The 21,859-nt window shown below is 38.7% G+C and overlaps 1 protein-coding gene across 2 annotated transcripts in view; it reads left to right on the top strand.

The window, feature by feature from the left end:
* Positions 1 to 933: 933 nt before the first annotated feature.
* ITGAV (integrin subunit alpha V) overlaps positions 934 to 21,859 on the top strand; it is a 91,782-nt gene continuing 70,856 nt past the window's right edge. For both annotated transcript variants that reach the window (XM_050752499.1, XM_050752498.1), the window contains exons 1-2: positions 934 to 1,626; positions 13,219 to 13,349. In XM_050752499.1, coding sequence (XP_050608456.1) covers positions 1,442 to 1,626; positions 13,219 to 13,349 — 316 coding nt within the window. In that variant the 5' untranslated portion in view covers positions 934 to 1,441. The remainder of the gene's footprint in view (positions 1,627 to 13,218; positions 13,350 to 21,859) is intronic.

Genomic DNA, 21,859 nt, shown 5'->3' with positions numbered 1-21,859 from the left:
AAATTCAAATTAGGCATTTCACTTCCATCCTTTTACAGGATTATTTGATAGTTATTAATGTATATTGTGATTGAGTTTTAATAGTTACTTTGGGAAAACAGAAATTACTGTTCCAGTACTTACTTGTAAGTTGTTAAAGTCCACACAATGCACTTAACCTTTATCTTGTTCAACAGATTCTGTAGCACATGAAACACTTGAAATATGTAAGAGTCACTTCTCTGGGCACTTTGCTGATTTCGTCTGCTATTTATTCACTGATTCGACATTTTATTGATCCATTACTATCTGCTTGGCAAGGTGCTAGAAAATAGGAATACTAAGAAAAAGGTTAAGGCTCCTGTCCTCAAGGCCCTCTCTCAGTCCAGTTTGGTCAAGGCTTGATGGAACACAGCAGTGGCAAACAAGCACGAGGGGCCTTATTTCACCGGTGTGCAGTCCTTTTCCAGCTCTGAAATTATGTCTATCCAAACATCCTAAATCAACAAATCAGTTTTTCTAAATCATACAAGGGCAGCTAACAAACTGGGAATAAGGCTTCGATTATTCTGACTTGATTCAAAGCGATCACTGCCAATTCTTTGCCCTGCCAATCCTTTCTTTGATTACTAAGTTAAGCTTTACACACCTGCAAGAGGCTATGGTGGCTTTCTGGAAATCTGTAATTAAGTTCAGTGTTTGTGGGATGGAGTGTAATTAACGACCATTAATTACAAAGTTTCGTTCGTGAGAGCCTGCCAGACTAAGTAGCAGAAACACGAGAAGCTGATAAAAAGCTTTCCTCATTTTTAAACAAAAGTCGCACGGGACAAGGGAACGTGGACTGCCCTTGCTTCTCCCGTGGACGCGGGTGGATTGGGACGCTGGACCGTGTGTCCCCGCCCCCGCCCCCACGCCTCCTCCAGTGCTCAGCCTGAGGCCTTCGTCCAGGAGCGCTGCCGCTGACCCAGGCTCAGGAGCTGGGGACCCCGGCACAGACTCCCGGATCTCGGGACAGGCGGCGACTGCACTCACGGAAGTGCGCTGAGCTCTCCCCTGTGGAAGGGCGCCTCTCCTCCCCCACTTCCTCCTCCAGCTCCGCGGCACAGCCTCCCGGGCCGGCTCCTCCTCCTCCCAGGTCTCCTCCCAGTGCAGCCGCTGCTCTCAGGCCCGAGGTGCGGCGCTCACCCCGGCAGTCCCCAGCCTCAGAAGCGGCGGAGCCGGAGGGAAGCCAGGGGCCGTCTGCGCTGCTGTCCCCGCTCCGCGCGCTCTGCGCCCCTTGTCCCTGGCGGTCGCTCCGAAGCTCAGCCCTCCTGCCTGCCCCGGAGCTGTCCCGGGCTAGCCGAGAGCGGCCGGCAAGTTTGGGCGCGCGCAGGCGGCGGGCCGCTGGCACTGGGCGCCTCGGTGGGGCGGGGGGAGGTGGCCACCGCTCCCGGCTCGGCGTCCCGCGCGCTCTCCCACGATGGCTTCTCCGCCGCGGCGACGGCTGCGCCTCGGTCCCCGCGGCCTCCCGCTTCTTCTCTCGGGACTCCTGCTACCTCTGTGCCGCGCCTTCAACCTAGACGTGGACAGTCCTGCCGAGTACTCTGGCCCCGAGGGAAGTTACTTCGGCTTCGCCGTGGATTTCTTCGTGCCCAGCGCGTCTTCGTAAGTGGCCGCACTTGGAACCGGAGCCGGCCCCCTCCCCCACCGCGCGCACCCACCCAGCCCCTTTCTCCATTGGGATTGATTTCCGAGAGATCCCGGCGTCTGTCTGTCTCACCCATCCTACCCCTCAGAGTGGTTTATGTCCTGGGTGGAGGAAATATTTGGGGAAATGAACTCCCCTTGGTACCCATCACCCAGTTACATCCCGCTCCTCACCTCTTAAAATTGGTTAGGGGCAGCGGGAGAGTTTTAAAGCAGACCTGTGCTTAAAAATCGGGGAAAGTGGGAAGTCAACAAAGGCTGGTCTTGCCGGACTCCCCACCTCCTGTGCCAGCGTCGAGGATTTGGTCAATATCATCCCCGAACTTCTTTTTCTCCTGTACCAGTTAGGCTTCTTGGTAGCCTTTTTCTGCTTTACAGGCTTAACGCCCGTCCTTTTCAGTCTCCCTAAACAAGCCCTCCCCCACTCTTTCCGCCTCTGTCTGATTCTGTTTCTCTTCACTCCTTTTGCAGACATTCTGATGACTTAAAATGACCATACTGTCCTATTGAATTCATTGTGTCTTATCTCTGGGACTGTCAGACATTTGCACATTTGAGGTTGAACAGATGAATTGAATGTGTCATCTGTTCTTTTTATAGTGATTCACTATTTAGGTCATTGTTCAGAAGGAACAAGGGTGTTTGCTGAGTTTTCACTCACTGCAGGTCATTTGAATATTGCAGTATTTCATAATTCAGTTATGTTTTCAAGTTGCCAACGTTTCGCGTTGCAAGGGCCGTCAGGATTTGTAACAGTTATTGTCATTATTGTGTTAGAAATTGTCTCTCACTTTACTGAATGCTGACATCATTCTCACCACCCCACCCCCATGGTAGCGTTAGGAGTACTGTTTTAATGAGTGTTCACTGTTTTTTTTTTGTTTTTTGTTTTTTAAATGATGTTTAAATATTGTTTTCAAGAGAGAAACTGTTCTTAGAGTGCCTTCTAAACGCTTAGACATTGTAACAACATCTTTTTGTTAGCATATTTTCTGTATAAGATGTCCCTTTGGGGTGAAGTGGAGGATAATTTTGACGGTTAGTACGTGGATAGAACCATCTTCCACTACATACATGCCTAATTTGAGGGTGGTCTTAACGTTTTTCTGTGACTGGTTTAGAACATTCAGCAGAATTTAGTCTGAGTGTTTTTCTGAATGTTACTGAGTATCATTCATTTTGGTAACAACCTTCGCAGCAATACAGATTGGATGCAGTTAGTGGAAACTTTGTTAGTGGAGACATTATTTTATGTAGCAAGCTTAGTTTTATTTGTTGTTAGCAGTTACAGTGCTTTCTGTGAGACCTGGTGCACAGATTTTCCAACATGATAAAAATAATCATTATTTAGGCAACATTTACCAATTTCACATTCCATTTAGTCATTTTAGTCAGCGTTATCTTTTTAGTTATTATTTTTAACCACAGGGGTGTATACCAAACGTTATCTTTAAACATTTTTGTTTTCAGATACTTTCAAGTGTATGCCTTTATGAGACAGAACATTTTAGTTGCTCCCAAGGGTTCAATTTTAGATTTAATTTGTACAGAAATTCTAATGATTTTGAAAATATATGTCTTCGGTCAAAAATTAGCATTTAAATACTTAATACAAAAATTAACCAGACATGGTGGTGCACACCTGGAATCCCAGCTCTGCGGGAGGCTGAGATGAGAGGATTGCTTGGAAAGTGGAGGTTGCAGCGAATGGAGATTGTGCCACTACACTCCGGCCTGGGCGGCAGAAAGAGACTGTCTGAGAAACAAAAACAAACAAAAACAAAACACAAAACAACAAAAAACTTTAAAGTTAATGGCAGTGTTTTACAAATGTTACTGTTAATTCTTCAGCAATGCTCTAAGTTTAGTGTAAGATAAATGAGAGGCTGATAAACTTCAAGTGTTGTTTTTTTTTTTTTCCTTTGGAAAATGCAGTAATGTTGAAATATTCATGATATTTGCTACTGCTGATTACAAGCCAGGGTGACTAATCTTTGGCCACTCATTGTAATCAGTGACTATGTTATGACCTCACAGGTTTACATGACTTCACTCATAGACCTTTAATGATAAGGAGAAATTGAACTTGGGTTTGGTTTCATATAATATTTTGAAATATTCATCAGCAACTTTGTTACTGATAGACTAGAGAGGCTCTAGGTATAGGTAACTTAAAAAATGGAAACCAACCTTGAGTTTTTTTTTTTTTCTTTTTTTTTTTAAATGAAATGTGTATGAACAGAGGTTTTTACTCACTGAGCTTTTCAGATTTAACAAAAATTTATGTAAAATTATGCTGAATTTTCTAAAAGGGCATTTTAAATTTAACAAGCGTTGGAATCCAAGGTACATGGGATGCCATTTCCAATATTACCAGTTGCATTTATTGTTATTTGGTATTACCATCAACTTTTAAAAGAAGAAAAGCCACATAATGAAAAAGTATTTGTCAATTAAAGAGCACCTTTCTTCTGAGGGGAGAAGGATTCATGAGGAGCAGTGGTTATGACGTCCACTCCTGTTGCTTTTTCCAGTTTTGGTGTCCACATACCTTGGGGAAGCTGTAGAATTATTTTCTGCCTAATTTTTCTCTTGATAGAAAATTATTATTGAATTATCTACATAGTTTTGTTGTGAAAGTTAATGAGTATTTATTTAAGGGAAGGACAAATAAAGTACTAAGCAAAATGTTAAGGCTCCCCTCAAAAAATCACTCCAGAAATGAGTCGTGTTTGAAGTAAAAATTCCCAAAAATAGTGATTTTCAAAATTATGAAAAATAAAGCATTTGCATTCTGTTTTTTTTTTTTTTCCCTGTAAGCATTTATGCTGTGTTTGTAAAACTAAAATTTAAAGACTGTATGCAGGCCAATAATTAAAGTCATACTTTTCTTGTGGAGACTAATTGGAAAAATTAAAAATTACATCCTAGGTTTAATTATAATGATGACATCTTATTTTGGTAAACATGTTTTATAATTTGCTAAGCACTTGTATCTCATTTCATTCTATAGCCCACACCACCAGCGGGGAAGTAAGGGGAAGCAGATACACTCATTCTTACAGATCAGGAGGAAACGGAGGCAGAAGAGTTTGCAGTCTAGTTATTTGAGTAGGTTGGTGTGAGTAGAGGGTAAGAAAGGGAGGGATCCGAAGACGGTGTAAAATTCAAATCCCACTTTTAAAAATTCAGATATTGAATTTTTAAAGAAAATAACAACAATTTTAAAATTCTTCAAATATATGTCATACAGTTCTTATTTTATGTATTTCTTTATTTTAAAATAATGCTATGATGAATAACACTGGATTCTTGCCTTTTCCCCCATTAAACACCAATGGAGGCTTATCTTACAGTTGACAATGTGTAGATGTGTGTGTCTTACAAGCAGAAGGTCCTTCAATGGTTCTCAGTCCTAACTTCATGTTTGCAATATCTGAAAGCCTTTTAAGTAAAACTCCTGCCCTGGCTGTATCTTAAATCTAAAAGTAGATCTCTGACTTGATATTCCAGTGGCCTGGCCTGTAAATCATTTTTCATTGACTAGCCTGTCTTAACTCAATTTAACTAAGAAGGAACTCTTCACCAAGAGATGTCAGTTGCACCTCTGTTTCTATTAATGGTGGCATCATTTCCTCTGTAACCTTGGAAATAATTTCATATTCCTCCCTCTCATGTTCTATTTTTCTGTGTCTCTCCTACTTCACTACCTTAATATCAGTCAGTGATTAGTCAGCAGGCAGAAGCTCCTAGAAATTCTTCCTTTTAAAGGTTTTCTTGATTCCATCTCTGCTTTCTACTCCTTATTTCAGTATAGTTATGACAAGTGTAGTCCATGGCACTCAGGTCCTCCCCAATCCCTCTGCCCATCATTTGGCTCTTAAACCTGCAGAACATCTTGTCTGTTTCTATTTGTTTTATCTTTCTGTAACATCCTTTTTCATCCTGGTATTCTGTTGCAAAAATTTTCATAATAAAGCTTCCGTTGCCAGCAAGAAAGTCCAAACTGCTTAACGTGGATTAAGGTCACTTGCAATCTGTCCCAACCTGTGTGTATTTTTAAAACTTCATGTACCATTTCTACTCTTACCATTTTAACTGTTTTCACAACACTTTACAAAATGATGCCAGCTCATTTTTTATAAACTTCAGAGTAGCTCTGACTATATTGGTTGATTTTTCTCATCATAAATAATATAAATGTATACTAGGGGACATAAAATTAGACTATAATTTTATTTTTTAGAAAGCAATTCCTATATTGATTACTTCTGATTAAGGACATAACAATGTTTTATAGAGCATTATGAAAGACAAGGGAAAATATATGGAAATTGTAGTTACTGCTTCTGTTTTACATCATGTAGTTGTTAACTGGCATTTTTGTTTTTCTTTTGATTCAAAAAAGCGTTCTTTAAAAAATGAAAAGCAAATCTGAAACTGGAATTGTAGCTTTGAAATAACATTCAGTACTATTTCATACACATTTATTTCTGTATACATGTATGATAGTTTTTCAGAAGTTCCTTTTGGTGAAGGCTCATTGATCAACTCAGAGTCAGCTAAATATATTAAACATGCTTTATCTTAGAAAGGTCAGTGCTGAAAGCAGACAAACAAGTTAGTTTATTTGGAGGGTTTGAAAAATGGACTTGTCATTGTTTGGCAGGTTGCCCCTTCTTGGTTGTCAAGATCACATTCCCTGAATCAACTGCCCTTCAAGTACACTTTGGATAGGGAGTACATCCAAAGGCCATCCTCCCGATTGGTTCCTCTGAGCCTCTTGTCTGTCTCCCGCTCACTTCCTCCTCTGATACCTCTCCCTCCCTATCTCTCTCTCTTTTCTTGTTTTCTATCTCTTGTCCTTCTTTTCTTTTTCTTTTCCTCTATCTCTTTTCCTCCTTTCCATCCATCTTTCTGTCCCCTCTCCCAAACTCAATCCTTTATATTTTAGCACTTCTTGGCGTGGATGTAAACCTTAATTTTGAAGTCCCAGAGAGTTATTTAATGGCAATGTTTCCAGTCATTAAAAAAAATGTAGAGGATGGGGATTCTGATGATGTTCTTGGACACGCTTTTTGGAGGGAAATGGAGTCTATCAGGAGAGAGTTGCAGGCATAAGAAATTAAGTCACTCAGCTTCAGATTTACACTGCTCATCAGTGAAAACTCTTGTCAACCTTGCCTCACCCTGTGTATTCTCCCCACCTCTCCACTATTGATAAGAAATGTTTAAGCCAATTTTTCTACCCTTCTTTCTCTTTTTCTCCTTCCTTTGAGTTAATCACTTGACCATTAATGGCCCTTTGAAAAAACTGAGGAAAGAAAAGCCCTTTTAAAGACAGAATTTAAGTTTTACATTTTCTACTCTTTTAGGGAATAACTTATTAATGACATCAATTGTTTTCAGGACCAAGATGATAATTAAATACCATCCTCTTGTATTTTCCTGGTATTTCAGATATTCTAAGTTTGCATTTATTTATTATCACCTTCAGAAAATTTGTTTTTAAAGTAATTATAGTGGGCATTGTTGTCTCCATTCAATAGAAAAGGGAACAGAGATTCAAAGTTACTCCTTCAGTTGATTTGCAGTGTCTGTAAATTTTAATTCCAAACTGTTTCCATTAGATAGTGCTGCTTAGATCACAAACTTTTTTTTTTTTCTGGTCTGTCAGTTTTCTTACCCTAATTAAGCTGTTGTACACATTCATTAGTCATTCTTAGATGAAATTCAAGTAACAATTATTTTTATAGAGTATTTTATTAACTTTGTTTTTTGTAGCGTGTGTTCCTTTTTTTTTTGAGGTGGAGTCTCACTCTGTTGCCCAGGCTGGAGTGCAGTGGCACAATCTTGGCTTGCTGCAACCTCTGCCTCCTGGATTCAAGCTATTTCTGGCTAATTTTTGTATTTTTGTTAGAGATGGAGTTTCACCATGTTGGCCAGGCTGGTTTTGAACTCCTGACCTCAAGTGATCCGCCTGACTGGGCCTCCCAAAGTACTAGGATTACAGGTGTGAGCTACTGTGCTTGGCCTGTGTTGCTTTTTATTCCTTAGTTTTTTTATATAGCATCTTTTATCACCTTGAATCCAGTTTTCTATGCAAATATTTGTTTTTCACTATGCAACTTCCTCGTAAGACTTTAACATATGTCTAAGATAATTTTGCTTTCTCCATCTCTTCATTGTTCTCTTTAAAAAACGTAAATATCTTAATGATAAGTTTCATATCGAGATGGCATTTTGGATGAAAAACTTCATTCCTCTGCTTTTTTCCCTCACAAATTTAGCATGTAAATATTGACACATTCCTTTTATATTATTCTGCCATTTCTGTGGCATTTCACCAGTGTGCAAGTCTGCACATGAAGGTATGCTTAGGAAAACTTAATGAACATCCATATTTGTACACCTGAGTACCATCATTTCGTGCCTAAAATGTGCAAATAGCCTGATGAAAAGCAACAGGCTTGTTCCTGGTCTTATCCAAGGAACTCAAACTATGTGCTGCCAGTAGAGTGCTGTTTTCATTCAGAGAACTCTCCTACCGGGCTCTTTTTCTCTGTCTTTGTTGAAGGCCTTCTAATAACTTTCCAACTCTCTCTGTCTTATAGTGCCAAGTAAAGAAAGTATCTGAAACCCAAAATTAAGTAGAGATGTTACATAAGGAAATTGTTTTAAGGGTAATTTAAATAATTGGATGTTTAATAGAAGATGCTTTCTGCATTTTTGAGGGGTTCAGACATAGTGGAAATGACTTATTTATATATGGCTACTTTAAGATTGAGACATAGCTATTGAATTGACTTTGCTACACCACTGTCCATTTAAACTTTTCTTGAGTTCTTATGTGGCAGGCTCAAAAGATGAATTAGAGTACCCTGCATTCAAAGAGGCAATTTATCATAAGATAGGCAGAATAGTTTTGACCAAAAAATTATAAAAGATATTGTAAGACAGGGATCCCCAGCCCTCGGGCCATGGACGAGTACTGGCCCACAGCCTGTTAGGGACCATGCTGCACAGCAGGAAAGTGAGCATTACCACCTGAGCTCTGCCTCCTGTCAGATCAGCGGTGGCATTAGATTCTCATAGGAGCAAACACTATTGTGTGAACCCTGTTGTGAAGTGTGCATGCAAGGGATCTAGGTTACATGCTTCTTATGAGAATCTAATGCCTGATGACCTGAGTTGGACAGTTTTATCCTGAAAGCATCCCCCTCTATGTCTGGGGAAGAAAAAGTTGGGAACCACTGCTGTAAGGTACTATTTGAAGACAATCCAGAAGTGATTTTTGCTTGTAGGTTTCCAGGCAAAGCCTGAGAACCAGTTTTCCTGTCCTGACCTAGAACCTGGTATTATCCACAACACTTAAGAACGTGTACATACCTGTGCTTATGTTACTCTCCTTAGGACTACTGTGGCAATGACCCAAGCAAGCACTATTCAAGATATTGACCCTGAAAAGCAAACTTATCTGAACTGTTCTTTTGCTCTAGTATGCACTCAAAAATCATTTAATTCTGATGAAAAGGGGTAGTTGTGTGATTTTGGGGTCAAATTTTAAACCTGTTAAAAAATTGTGTATGTAATAAATTTACATATTATAGTTTACACACACACACACACACACACACACAAAGTTTCACTGTGTTAGCCAGCTCTGCTCTAGATAAAGAACCAATGGGGTTTTGATGACGAGCTGCTCTCTTAGTTATGGGAGGTAGGGACTCTCTTACTTGTAGCCTTTTTTTTTTTTTTTTTTTTTTTTTTTTGAGACAGAGTTTTCCTCTGTTGCCCAGGCTGCTGGACTGCAGTGGTGCCATCTTGGCTCACTGCAACTTCCACCTCCTGGGTTCAAGCGATTCTCCTGCCTCAGCCTCCTTAGTAGCTGGGATTACAGGCTCATGCCACCATGCCTGGCTAATTTTTTTAAATTTTTAGTAGAGATGGGGTTTTGCCACGTTGGTCTCGAACTCCTGACCTCAAGTGATCCGCCTGCCTCAGCCGCCCAAAGTGTTGGGATTACAGGCGTGAGCCACTGTGCCCAACCTCTTTTTTTCTTATAAAAGATTTTTGCTGAATGAAAACTAAGTTCATTTTCTACCCGGAATCATTTTGCTGTGATAGGAGAGAGCCAACATTGGTCTTTTACTGATGCCAAATATGACTGCATGAAGCTCTATTAAACAGGGCGTGGTTTGGTTGGGAGTTACATCTTTATTTTGAATTTGTGGATTTTTAAGTGTCAGAAAACGGGATTCTTTGTAACCCTGCAATTCGTACAGCCAGCTTTTGTCTAGTGTAGATGAGATTTGGCAGCTACTATCCAGAATAACAAATTGATTTTAAGAGTTCAAATGAATGCATTCCATATTTAAGATGTACATTTGTTCTAATTTCACAAAAAGGTGAAAAGCAATTGTAAATGTTTCCTTTGCCAGGATAATTTAAGTGACTTAGTATTTAATGAAATAAAATTGTTATGGTGATAGCATTTTAGGATTGTTTTTGTCTACCCGTATCCTGTTTTACCTGGCTGAATTCCCCCATCTGTGTTCTGATACAGCATACTGTCAGACAGGGTTTCAGACTACAATTGGATAACTCACAGATATCTCAAACAAACATATTGATAATAGAATTCATGGTTTTTCTGTAAATACTTATTTTATTTTATTTCTTGAGACAGGGACTCGCCGTTTCACCCAGGCTGTTTGCTTACTTTCTAGCACTTGTAATCACAGCTCACTTCAGCCTCAATGTCGGGGACTCAAGCCGTCCTCCTGTCTCAGGACCCCAGCTCCACCCCCAAAGTTGGGACCACAGGTGCATGCCACCACACCCAGTGAATTATTTTATTCTTTGTAGAGATGAGGGTCTTACTATGTTGCCTAGGCTAGTCTTGAACTCCTGTAAGTACTTAATCTGCCTTCTGCTTCTCTGCTCTCTAGGCTTTTCTCCCATCAATGCACGCAAGAAGGAAACCTAGGTGGCATTCTTAAATGTCTTTTCTCTCATATTCAGGCCTCCAGCTATTGCTGTTCTACTCCAGATGTTTTTTTACATCTGTCATCTGTCTCTCCACCCACCCTCCTACTGCAGATCACGCTCATCTGCTCCCTGAGTTGTGGTCAGCCCTTTGCTTTCTTTGTTCCATTTTTTTCTCCCTCTCCCTTAATGCTTTCCCCATAAGGCATAAAATTTAGTTTTCTTTAGTAGATGATTTCATTCTTCTCCTTAAAAAACTCGATGTCTTCAAATGAACCTTGGATAAAACAAAGTTTAACCATGGCCAAAAGGCCCTGTTTGACTTAGCTATTGCCAGGTTCCTTGACCTTATCTTGTGCCACTCCTGGCTTGCCCTCTCCTTCAGCCATACATTTCTTCGTAGCTCCTGAAGGTTCTTTCTTGCCCGGGTCTTTCTACTTCTGCCTTGCGTATTCCTTCCATCTTTTCATTCCACTTCCCTCATCCCCAGTCCCCACTCCCCTCCATCCTCAATACACAAATGCTCCTAGGCACCCTCCTTCTGATCCTGTGCATCTTAATGTTGTGGTGAGTTCCTTAGAAATAACTTCTCAGTCTACTTTATCTAAAAGAGGACTTTCTTCCCCATTCTTTAAAGACGATTTCCTTAGAGAGACTTCCCTTTACCTAGAGAAAATCTTTCCCCTCTCATCCTTGGAGATAACTGCTCTGTCTAAAGAAGATCCCCCCTCCCTATTCCCAAAAATCTCTCTCAGCTAATTTTTTGCTTACGTGGTAGGACTTGTAATAGTAATTTGTTGGCAGTTTCTTGTCTTTGCCTCTAAGAGAATTTAAGATAATTCCTCCATTAAGAGCAGGAACCAGCTGAGCACAGTGGCTCACGCCTGTAATCCCAGCTCTTTGGGAGGCCCAGGCAGGCAGAGGTCAGGAGTTCGAGACCAGCCTGACCACAATATGGTGAAACCCCGTCTCTACTAAAAATATAAAAATTAGGCAGGCGTGGTGGTGGGTGCCTGTAATCCCAGCTACTCAGGAGACTGAGGCAGGAGAATCGCTTGAACCAGGGAGGCGGAGGATACAGTGAGCCAAGATCATGCCATTGCATTCTAGCGTGGGTGAAAAGAGCAAGACTGTCTCAAAAAAACAAACAAATGAAAAATAAAAATAAAAAAAAAAAACAAAACCAGGAACCAAGGTTGTTTTATTCATCTGGTATCTCTAGTGCTCGGGACCTTGCTTTATGTAGAAGAAACACTCAATTCATGTGTTTTATGAAGGAATAGAAAACAACAAAAGAAAAGATCTCTTTAGAATTAAAAATTTTACTCCTGATTATTGTGTCTTTGGTTTATTTTACCTTAACGACAAAGAAATTGAATAGTGGTCCTAATCTTTGACCAAGAATTGATTTGATTAATCTTGCGATAAGAAATTTTTAAATTAAATAGTTAGCTATTAAAAAAATTAAGCCTCGGCAATGTAGTGAGACCCCACCCCTACAAAAAATGTTTTAAAAAATTAGCTGAGCATGGTGGCATATGCCTGTAGTTCTACCTACTCAGGAGGCTGAGGCAGGAGGATTGCTTGAACCAGGAGTTGGAGGTTGGAGTTGAGCTGAGTTATGATTGTGCCATTGCACTCCAGCCTAGGTGACAGAGCAAGACCTTGTCTCTTAAAAAAAAAAAAAAAGTAGAATAAAATAAAAATTACAGCAGTATTTTTAATGCAAGATAATTTTTTCTAAATGGAAAAATAATATTTATAATTATACTTAGGAATAATTTATTTAGACTATATTTATATTTTTTGCTCAACATTCAGGATATAGAAAATGCATAGCAATTCTCACACGCTCACGCACACACACACACACGCACACACCAGAACACCAAAACAAAACTTTCCTGCCTGTAGGGAGCATACATTTTTAACAGCTTTACTGAGATATTTGACATACAATAAACTGTACATATTTAAAGTGTATGATTGACCTGCATAAATTCCTAAATGAATGTAACCCTGAACTTGCCTTATAAAGTTATTAGGAAAATAAACGATATCAAATTATGTATGCATGCAAGAGAATACCAAATGAATAATGGAGATTATGCTCTCCATGAATAGCAAATGGTTTTTTTTTTGGTTTTTTTTTTTTTTTTTTGAGATGGAGTCTGGCTCTGTCGCCCAGGCTGGAGTGCAGTGGCGGGATCTCAGCTCACTGCAAGCTCCGCCTCCCGGGTTCACGCCATTCTCCTGCCTCAGCCTCCTGAGTAGCTGGGACTACAGGCGCCCGCCACCTCACCCAGATAGTTTTTTGTATTTTTTAGTAGAGATGGGGTTTCACCGTGTTAGCCAGGATGGTCTCGATCTCCTGACCTCGTGATCTGACCGTCTCGGCCTCCCAAAGTGCTGGGATTACAGGCTTGAGCCACCGCGCCCAGCCAGCAAATGGTTTTAAAAAAGATTTGTTGGTAAGAGAATGGTTGCTCCTCATAAATCAGAAGATATTGCTCACGCTTTATTTCATTTAAACTTTTGTCTACCCCTTTTGTATTTTAGCCGCATGTTTCTTCTCGTGGGAGCTCCCAAAGCAAACACGACCCAGCCTGGGATTGTGGAAGGAGGGCAAGTCCTCAAATGTGACTGGTCTTCTACCCGCCGGTGCCAGCCAATTGAATTTGATGCAACAGGTAAATATTGATGCACAATTTTCTTTTCATTGATTTCATTTGATTTTTTTCTAGCAATTGGTTTAAATGTAGCCATTTAATACAATAATATCTATACGCACCTCAGACCCACAGGGAAAATTATGTAAAGACAAACGATTTATTACATGATTTTTTCCTACAATTTTTTTGGTAGATGAAAGTATTAAAATTACATTGTATTTCCTTTGGTTCAGATGTCTTCTGCCATAAACTGATAGTATCAACCCACAGAAATTTGGGATGAATCTATTAAGATTTTTTTTTACTTTTTCTGAGAATCGGGAGCTCATAGGCACAGAAAGACTTTTTTGCTGCTTCTCTGTCAACCAAAGTGAAGCATGATTCAGTGATTATTATAGAAGACCAAATCTCAGATCATGAATATATCCAAGCCTTGGGCTGTGCTATAAAAAGCAGTTGAGGAGGCCAGGCGTGGTGGCTCACGCCTGTAATCCCAGCACTTCGGGAGGCTGAGGCGGGGGGATCACAAGGTCAGGAGTTCCAGACCAGCCTCAGCAACATGTTGAAACCCTGTCTCTACTAAAAATACAAGAATTAGCTGGGTGTGGTGCACGTCTGTAATCCCAGCTACTCAGGAGGCTGAGGTAAGAGAATCTCTTGAACCTGGGAGGTGGAAGTTACAGTGAGCTGAGATCACGCCACTGCACTCCAGCCTGGACGACAGAGGGAGACTCCATCTCAAGAAAAAAAAAAAAAAGCAGTTGAGGAATCTTTTGCATTCAAGTAGACTTAGGTGCCGTAAACAACACTTATCAAGGCTTTGTTGGGAAAATTATATGTTATGGTTCTGATAACAGGAGAATTTTATCTTAGGGACAAATTTCAGTGTCAGGATTGTGGGAGCAAGGAGAAAAATAGCATGCGGAAGATGAGAAATAAGTTTTACATTTTTACCAGTGAAATAAAATATGCAGAATTCTGTACACATTTATATTGGTATATTTATTTATATTTGTGAAATCTTAGATAATCATTAAGGAAATAGTGTGACATTCTTCTAGCATAATAGTCTTACAAAATTTTTTATTGATTCTGATTTGCTGGCTTTGACAGAGTGCTTTAAGATAAACCTACACAAAATTAATCCCTTTTTCCATATTGTTATTTCCTGCCAGTACTAAAATATATTGATTCTGGGAAATATGTCAGTGAAACAGGAATCATGATGTGGACTGTTCCATTTGACATTGTGATCAGTGCCAAAATGATTGTTAGTCATTAAGCCAGCTGTTAATGGGAACCAGATCACATGCACATGTTTTTGGGTTTTTTTTTTTTCCATTTAAAATTATCTACATTAAACTCTGTTGTATTTTTCCATATATGGCTAATACTTGGAAAACTCCAAGAGTTTGTAAAAAGGCTCAATTTTACCATAAATGGAGAAATACCTGTGACTCAGAATATGATGGTTTTAGGGCATTTATTGTCTAACAAAATATGAGAACTAATGAAACGAAACCACAGTTTAGATTTTGATAGGTCGAACTGTTCAGATGTTTCTATACTTAACACCATAGGTTTTTGTATATTGCAGGATAATTTATTGCTTCAGATAATTTTTTGTTTATTGAAAATAATATGTGCACATGGTAAAACAAATTTTAAACAGTCTCAAAGCATGTACAATGAAACATTCACTCACATCAGTCTTCTCAGAGACAATCACTTTTTTTTTTTTTTTTTTTTTTTTTTGAGATAGAGTCTCGCTCTGTCACTTGGGCTGGAGTGCAGTGGTGTGATCATGGCTCATTGCAGCCTCCGCCTCCCAGGCTCAAGTGATCTTCCCACCTCAGCCCCACAAGCAGTTGGGACTACAGAGGTGTGCCACCAGCCCGGCTAGTTTTTATGTATTTTTTTTTAAAGAGATGGGGTTTTGCCATATTGCCCAGGCTGGTCTCAAAACATCTGGGCTCAAGCAGTCTGCCCCCCTCAGCCTCCCGAAGTGCTGAGACTACAGGTGTGGCCTACTGTGCTCAGCCTGAGGCAATCACTCTTAACAATTTCATTTATCCTTCTAGAATTTTCTTATGTCTATATATGTATGCATCCTTGAAGGAAAGGCAACTCAAAAATCTGATGCCTCCCCGCACTGTTCTAACAGTAGAAATCTCTTGTAGATCTTTCCTTATCGGTATATGAATTTACCTCATATTTTGTAAATCACTGATACTATTATATTGTATATGTGTACCTTGTTTGCTTAAATTATATGTTCTACTAGTGGATACTTCGATTATTTCCAGTCTTTTATTATGAACACTGCTGTAGTGAAAATGTTATACACAAGTATTTGTACAAATATGTGAATATATCTGTATGATAAAGGAGATCTTTGGATATATATATTTAAAGTTTTGTTAGGTATTATAAACTTTCCCTCACAGAAGTTTACACCCCTCCAGTTATGTTTTGAAACCCATGGCAACCTCATTTATTACCGTATTTTTAAATCTTTGTCAGTTTTGTAGGAGGAAATAGTGTCTGTTATGGTAATTTGCATTTCTTTAATTACTAGTAAGACTGAATGTCTTCATATTTGTTGGTAAGCCTTTAGTATCCCTTTTCCTGTGAGCTACTTTTAGTATATTTGTACATATTTTCTATTAATTTGTGATTTCAATAAATGAATCTCAGTTTATGGCACTCCATCCTTTCAGTGTTTAGTCCAGAATCTGGAGCCATGTTTGACATTGCATCTTTCAGTAGGTCAAAATGTAACTGTTTCTTATCAGTCCACTGCTAATATCCTGGTCCAAGCTCCATTGTCTCCCATCTGGACTATTGTCCTAGATTTTTTAATTAAGGCACTGCCAGCAACGAGATGGCACATTTAAATTGGGGTAATTTGACTATTTACAGAGGACTGTGCAGGTACCTGGGGATTGATTGTATATCAGCACTAGTTAAAATGTGGCCTCTAGGCCTGAAGACAGTGGTTACCAGAATCTGAAAACAGAATACTAGGTATAGAGAGCCACGTGACAGGAGCTATGGCTTTTTTCAGAGGGCAAGAGCCAGCCCCAAATGACCAGGGGATTAAAACAATGAGCTCACTCCGCTTCCTCCCTTTGATTCTCTGTGCTGTTCTGTGCCTCATAAACAGTAGACACTTTCCCACCTCACCCTTACCTGGGCTGTGTTTCCTGCCGGGACATTCTTTCCCTAAATGTTCACTGAGTATCTGCTTCACCATCATTTTGAGAATGGCTCAAATATGATCTTCTCAGTGATGCCCTGACCATCTTACTTAAAATTGCAACTCCCCCTTCTCACCTTGTACTTCCATCCTCTTCTCTATGTTTCCCAGTAGTGCTTACATTGTTATATGTTATTTATTTATTTTTAGTGACTGTCTCTTTCCCTCAATTAGAATGTAAGTTCCATGAGGACAGTTTTTTATCTTTGTTCATTGCTGAAACTCCAGGGCCTAGAACATTGTCTGGTGCCCGGCACAAGTTAGTGCCTAATAAATTGAAGAGATGAATGTACGATAAGAAGTTTTTGTATAGTAAGGAAATAAATAAAGTCCTTTAGTTGTCATAGATGTACATACATATATAAAATATATTTATATGTATAATACATATATTCTTATGTATATGTATATCTTTTGTCCCTGTTTATGATATTTTTGTAATCCTTTTGTATAACTTCTGAGACCTCCCCAGTGGAAAAGAAATTAAGACTTAATTTTTTTACGTTAGTATTTTTATTCAAATAGTGTTTATTTGAATGTAAGAGGACAACATAGATTTAAATAACCCAGTCAAGAAAATGTATATCTAAAACAGCCACATTAAACCATATTGTATTGAGTTTCAAGGAAGAAATGCTTATAGCTTATAGCATCCTGCTAAACTTTCTTTATGTCTCTCTCCCAAGTACTCTTCATCCCATCCTAGACCAAACATATAAGCATCTCTACAATACAAATGTCTTTTCTCTTTTTTATTATTCAAGGGAGACAGAGGCTGAGCAGATATGTGGGGTTTCTGAAGGCAACCTCCCTGCGGCTCAAACTCTGGTTCTGCCAGTTACCAGCTGTTGATGTTATACAGGTTACTATTAGGTTACCCTCTTCTCCCTAGTAGAGTATTCTCATCAACCTGCTCCATAGGTGTGGATTACACCAAATGAGTTAATTTACATATAAGTGAAGACTTTTTAAGTGCTTAGGACAGGGATTGGCATACTGAAATGGCTCAGTAAACATGAGCTGTTTCAAGTTCCTATTCCTCCCTTTTGCCTTCTTAGAGACCCTCCCTATTCCTTCATTTGCTTCTGTATCCCTGCTGCATTCTCCCTTTTCCTTTCTTCCCCAATTTTGAAGTATCTTTAAAGTGTTTTTACCTGAAAAACTAATCAAAAACTGTTTTCCCTTGGAGATGTATCTTTTCTTAGTCATATCTTTCTCTTTTCTTTCCTTTACATCCATGATTTTTGAATACATATTGTGTCTTCATCACTTTCCATGCTTCAACCCAATAGAATCACTGTTGGGTTGTGGCACCGACCCAACCCAGCAGTGATTCTAGCTGCGATTGTTAGCAGCAGCCTATTTGCTGGCTTCAGTGGATGGTTATGGTCCCTCATCTCTTTGGACTGCTCTTTTACAATCACCCCATTGGCCATTCCCTCCTTAAAGTTTCTGCTGTTTGTCTGCTTGACATGATCACATTCTTTTATCCCTCCTAAACTTCTTGATACTATTGTGGGCTTTCCTCTTTGACTCTTTTTCATCTCTCCATTATTTGTTATACCTCATGGTGTCATGAAAAGGAATAGGCCTTGTAGTTAAACAGACATGGGCTCAAATCTAGCCTCTGTCATTTTTTTCTAACATTACCTTGGGAAAATTACCTGCCATTCTCTGTTGTAGAGTACATTCCAGGGGTGATCATGAAGAGTATAAATTGGTTAGTTTATTTACTTTCTTGTGTTTCTGAGCCCAGAACAGATTTTAATGCTTAAAAGTGCCCTGTCCTCATGTTTTTAATATTTGGGAAATAATTTACTTTATGAAATAGTCTCAAGAAAATTAGCTGTAATTGTATGATGTGGGAGACATTACAACACTTTGTCGTTATTCACATTTTTTTAAACTTCTGGGAAGAACTTTGGTATGCCCATGTGACTTTTTCTGGCCCATAAAACATGAGCAGAATTGTGTCATTTCTGGGTGGCAGGGTTTAAGAGCTGGGGCATTATTCTGCCCCTTCCCAGATGGCATAGTGAGTAGTGATAGTTTAAATGGTAGAACTTCTGTCAACCTGAGGCCTGTAGTAAGGAAGACATAAAGATTAGACTCTTACTCATATGTGTGTGTACAAAAAAAAACTATTGTTATTTTTAACTACTTGAGATTTGGGGGATGCTTGTTACCATAGCATCATGGAAACTAAACTGAATAACACATATAGGGATATTAAAATGGAATATTATCAATAATCAGCTGCTGGATAATGGTTATTAAAACCACTTTCTATTCTGCATGCCAGTTTGGTCTTCCTTTAAGTTTCTAGTCTGACTTACTGAGTATCTGAGTGACTAAATGACTAGGTATCATTGCTTATGCTAAAAATGGCCCCAGATGTTAAGTTGCATTTGGATTGGGAGAAAGTATAAATAGACTAAGTACCTGATAGGGGTATCATAGCTTTGGGGTTCCTTGAGTATAGTGATTTAAAACTGGCATGTGTTTTGTGGCGACTCTGGAAGCTATGGCTATAGAGTTGTTGCAAAAGATGTCATTTCTGTGGGGACAAGAGGATTTGAAGCCCGAATGACTCCTGTGTCTACCAGGTTTTGTTTCTTCAAATCTGAGCCGTCACCTGGCAGGGCAAAGAGAAGTACTCTGGACAGCTGGGTGGACAGCTGTATAGGAAAGTTCATGTAAGGATTCTCACCAAAGAGGTATGTCTGGTTCTGTCCTGCTGGAAAGCTGTGGTTCTGTCTTATATCCTTGTAAATAGACTGGTGCTGCATATGGCCTTTGGTAGTTTTCTGAGTCTGAAAGTTTAATTGAGACTTAAGAAGCCCCAGATGATTGTTACATCAACATTTGAAGTTTGTAACTATATGAAATATTCTAGGCTAGTTGCTGTATAGTCTGTTTCTCCTTTGAAAAAACAGAATAGTAACTATATTCCTTCCTACAAAAAAGAACAAACCTCAGCTAGCTCTAGAATCACAATAAACAATTTTACGGTAAAGTGCTTGGAGATACTCTAAATGCTTGGCATTAAGTAATATTTTGTAAAATGGTCCTTTCCTCTCCCATTTGCCTTTTAGGTCAGGTTCTGCCATATTGGTAGTCTCAGTGCACTGAGTACAGTTTCCTTTCTTTATTAAGCTGAATTTTTTGTTGATTTTTTTTTTCTTACTGATGTTATAGTATGTTTGTTTCCCTGAGTAGACTATAAGCTATCTAAAGGCAGGGAACACATTTATTTCCACTCACCATTTATTCCATTTCCCCATGGTGGGTTGCCTGTGTGTGTGTTGCATGCAAGTTTTGGACTCTTCATGAAAAGTAATAGAAATAGACTCTAGCTACATTTAACAGAACAAGAATTTATTGGAAGGATATTGATAACTTCACAGTTATCTGAAAAAATAGGCAGGAACCAAGAGAAGCTAACAAAAGAACAACTGGTGGATTTTATTGTTGCTGGAACTGCTGTTGCTGAATGTGGAATAGCACCATGAGAATAATTTCTTAACCATCATGCCACTTTGCATCATTTGCTAGAGTTTTAAAACTTTTATAGTAGTGTCTATTTGGGTGAGTCCAAGTCTCATATCTGTGAAAGACCTGGAAAGCCTGTCTTATCTTTCACAACTAAGAAGATTAAGAAGATTATGAGCTGTAGAGGGAACTAAAAGGTATAGGATTAAGAGGGTGCCTTTTTCTCCTTTTGACTGGAAAACGGTAATGGGAAAGAAACATCCTTTGCAAATAACCCTGTTTATCTGTTGGGCTAATTAGTAATTCATGAACTGATTTTACTTTGTGTTTACCTGTGAGGTCCCTGGATATTATATAGTATATAATTATCTATTTATATACTAGATAAAGGTCATTTAACTGTTAAAAGTTGCTTGTCACATGCATTAAGACATGCACTAGTAACTAATTAAGAAAATCTGGATTTTGCTTTTAAGGTATTATAACACAACTTTTTTAGCTTTGGACAGATGGACACTTTTGATGTGCTTTCTTTCCTATCCTGTAGCATGATTTTGGTGGTTTGAGTTGGGGATAAGAGAGAGGCTTTCAAAAATATATTTGAGAGACTAGTCTAAAAGTTATTTTACTGTAATTCTGAACAGCAGATGCAAATAGATTCATACCAAAATAAAGGAGGCATAACTGGAAAGTATCTAACTTTGCCTGGGGACTTTGAAGAAGGCTTCCTAGATTAGTTGGTGACATTTGAGCTAGCTAACGAAAAATGAGATGAAATTCCTTAGATGTCAAAGAGGGTTACAGCTTGAGAAAACAGTATGTGTATGCTTAGTAAAAGGAGTTAGTGACTGAAAATCAAGTAATTCCATGTGTCCTACATGTATGTATATGTATGTGGGCATAAGGGTTATATGTGTGTGGTGGTGGGGTTATGGTGTTGAGGGCATGATGAGGAATAAAACTGGAAATAGCTGAGGAAAGATATAAATGAGTTTTTAAAAATATACTCTAAAGGTCTAGCCAAATAAATTTACCTTTAAATCTTAATGCACATAGAGTATTATATTAGAGATAGAAGGATCTAGAGCTCCATAGGGACATCTTGAATTTCTGGTTCCTTGTAAATTTCACATGAACACTGCAGATGAACTAATACGTTCAGTACCCATTTTATTAATTTTCCTAGTCACTTTTTTGGTAAAATGATAGAAGTTACATGAAATAATGAATATTATCATATACATATATTCAAAATATTATAGACATGACTTAAAAAAATGTGGAGTTTCATGATACGAAGTTTAATTTAGTAGAAGGTGCAATCCAGGATGGAAAAGTTACTTGCTGCTTTGATTTTTGAATAATGTCTGTGCTTTAGTGAGCCTTCAGGAGCTAAAGGAAACCTTAGTCCAAAATTTAGATTTGCAAAATTTATTTCCAAAATGTGCTACCCTGTTAGTTTTCTTTCAAGATCTTCACTCTGGCTTGTCATCTTTATTTTTCTTTTTCTGCCGTATTTGCTTGATAGAATATATAAACAAAGCCACAACTAAGATGTTTTAAAAATTTTCTTATTTTATATGTTTATGCAATGATTGAAATATTACAACTTGCTTTGGAAATAGCAGTTGCCCTCTTGGATTTTTAAACCTTTTCATCCAGTGACTCTTCATAATTTATAGATTTTTAAATAGGGTCTTCATAATGACGGAATAGGTTTTTCCCCCTAAATTGAAAGAATAATGTGAACTTTGATATGTTATAGAATTAGTGAAAA

The sequence above is a fragment of the Macaca thibetana genome, chromosome 12, assembly GCF_024542745.1.
Source record: "Macaca thibetana thibetana isolate TM-01 chromosome 12, ASM2454274v1, whole genome shotgun sequence".
Classification (NCBI taxonomy): Eukaryota; Metazoa; Chordata; class Mammalia; order Primates; family Cercopithecidae; genus Macaca; species Macaca thibetana.
The sequence above is the reverse complement of the archived record's forward strand: the minus strand, read 5'-3'. Positions and strand labels throughout refer to the sequence as shown.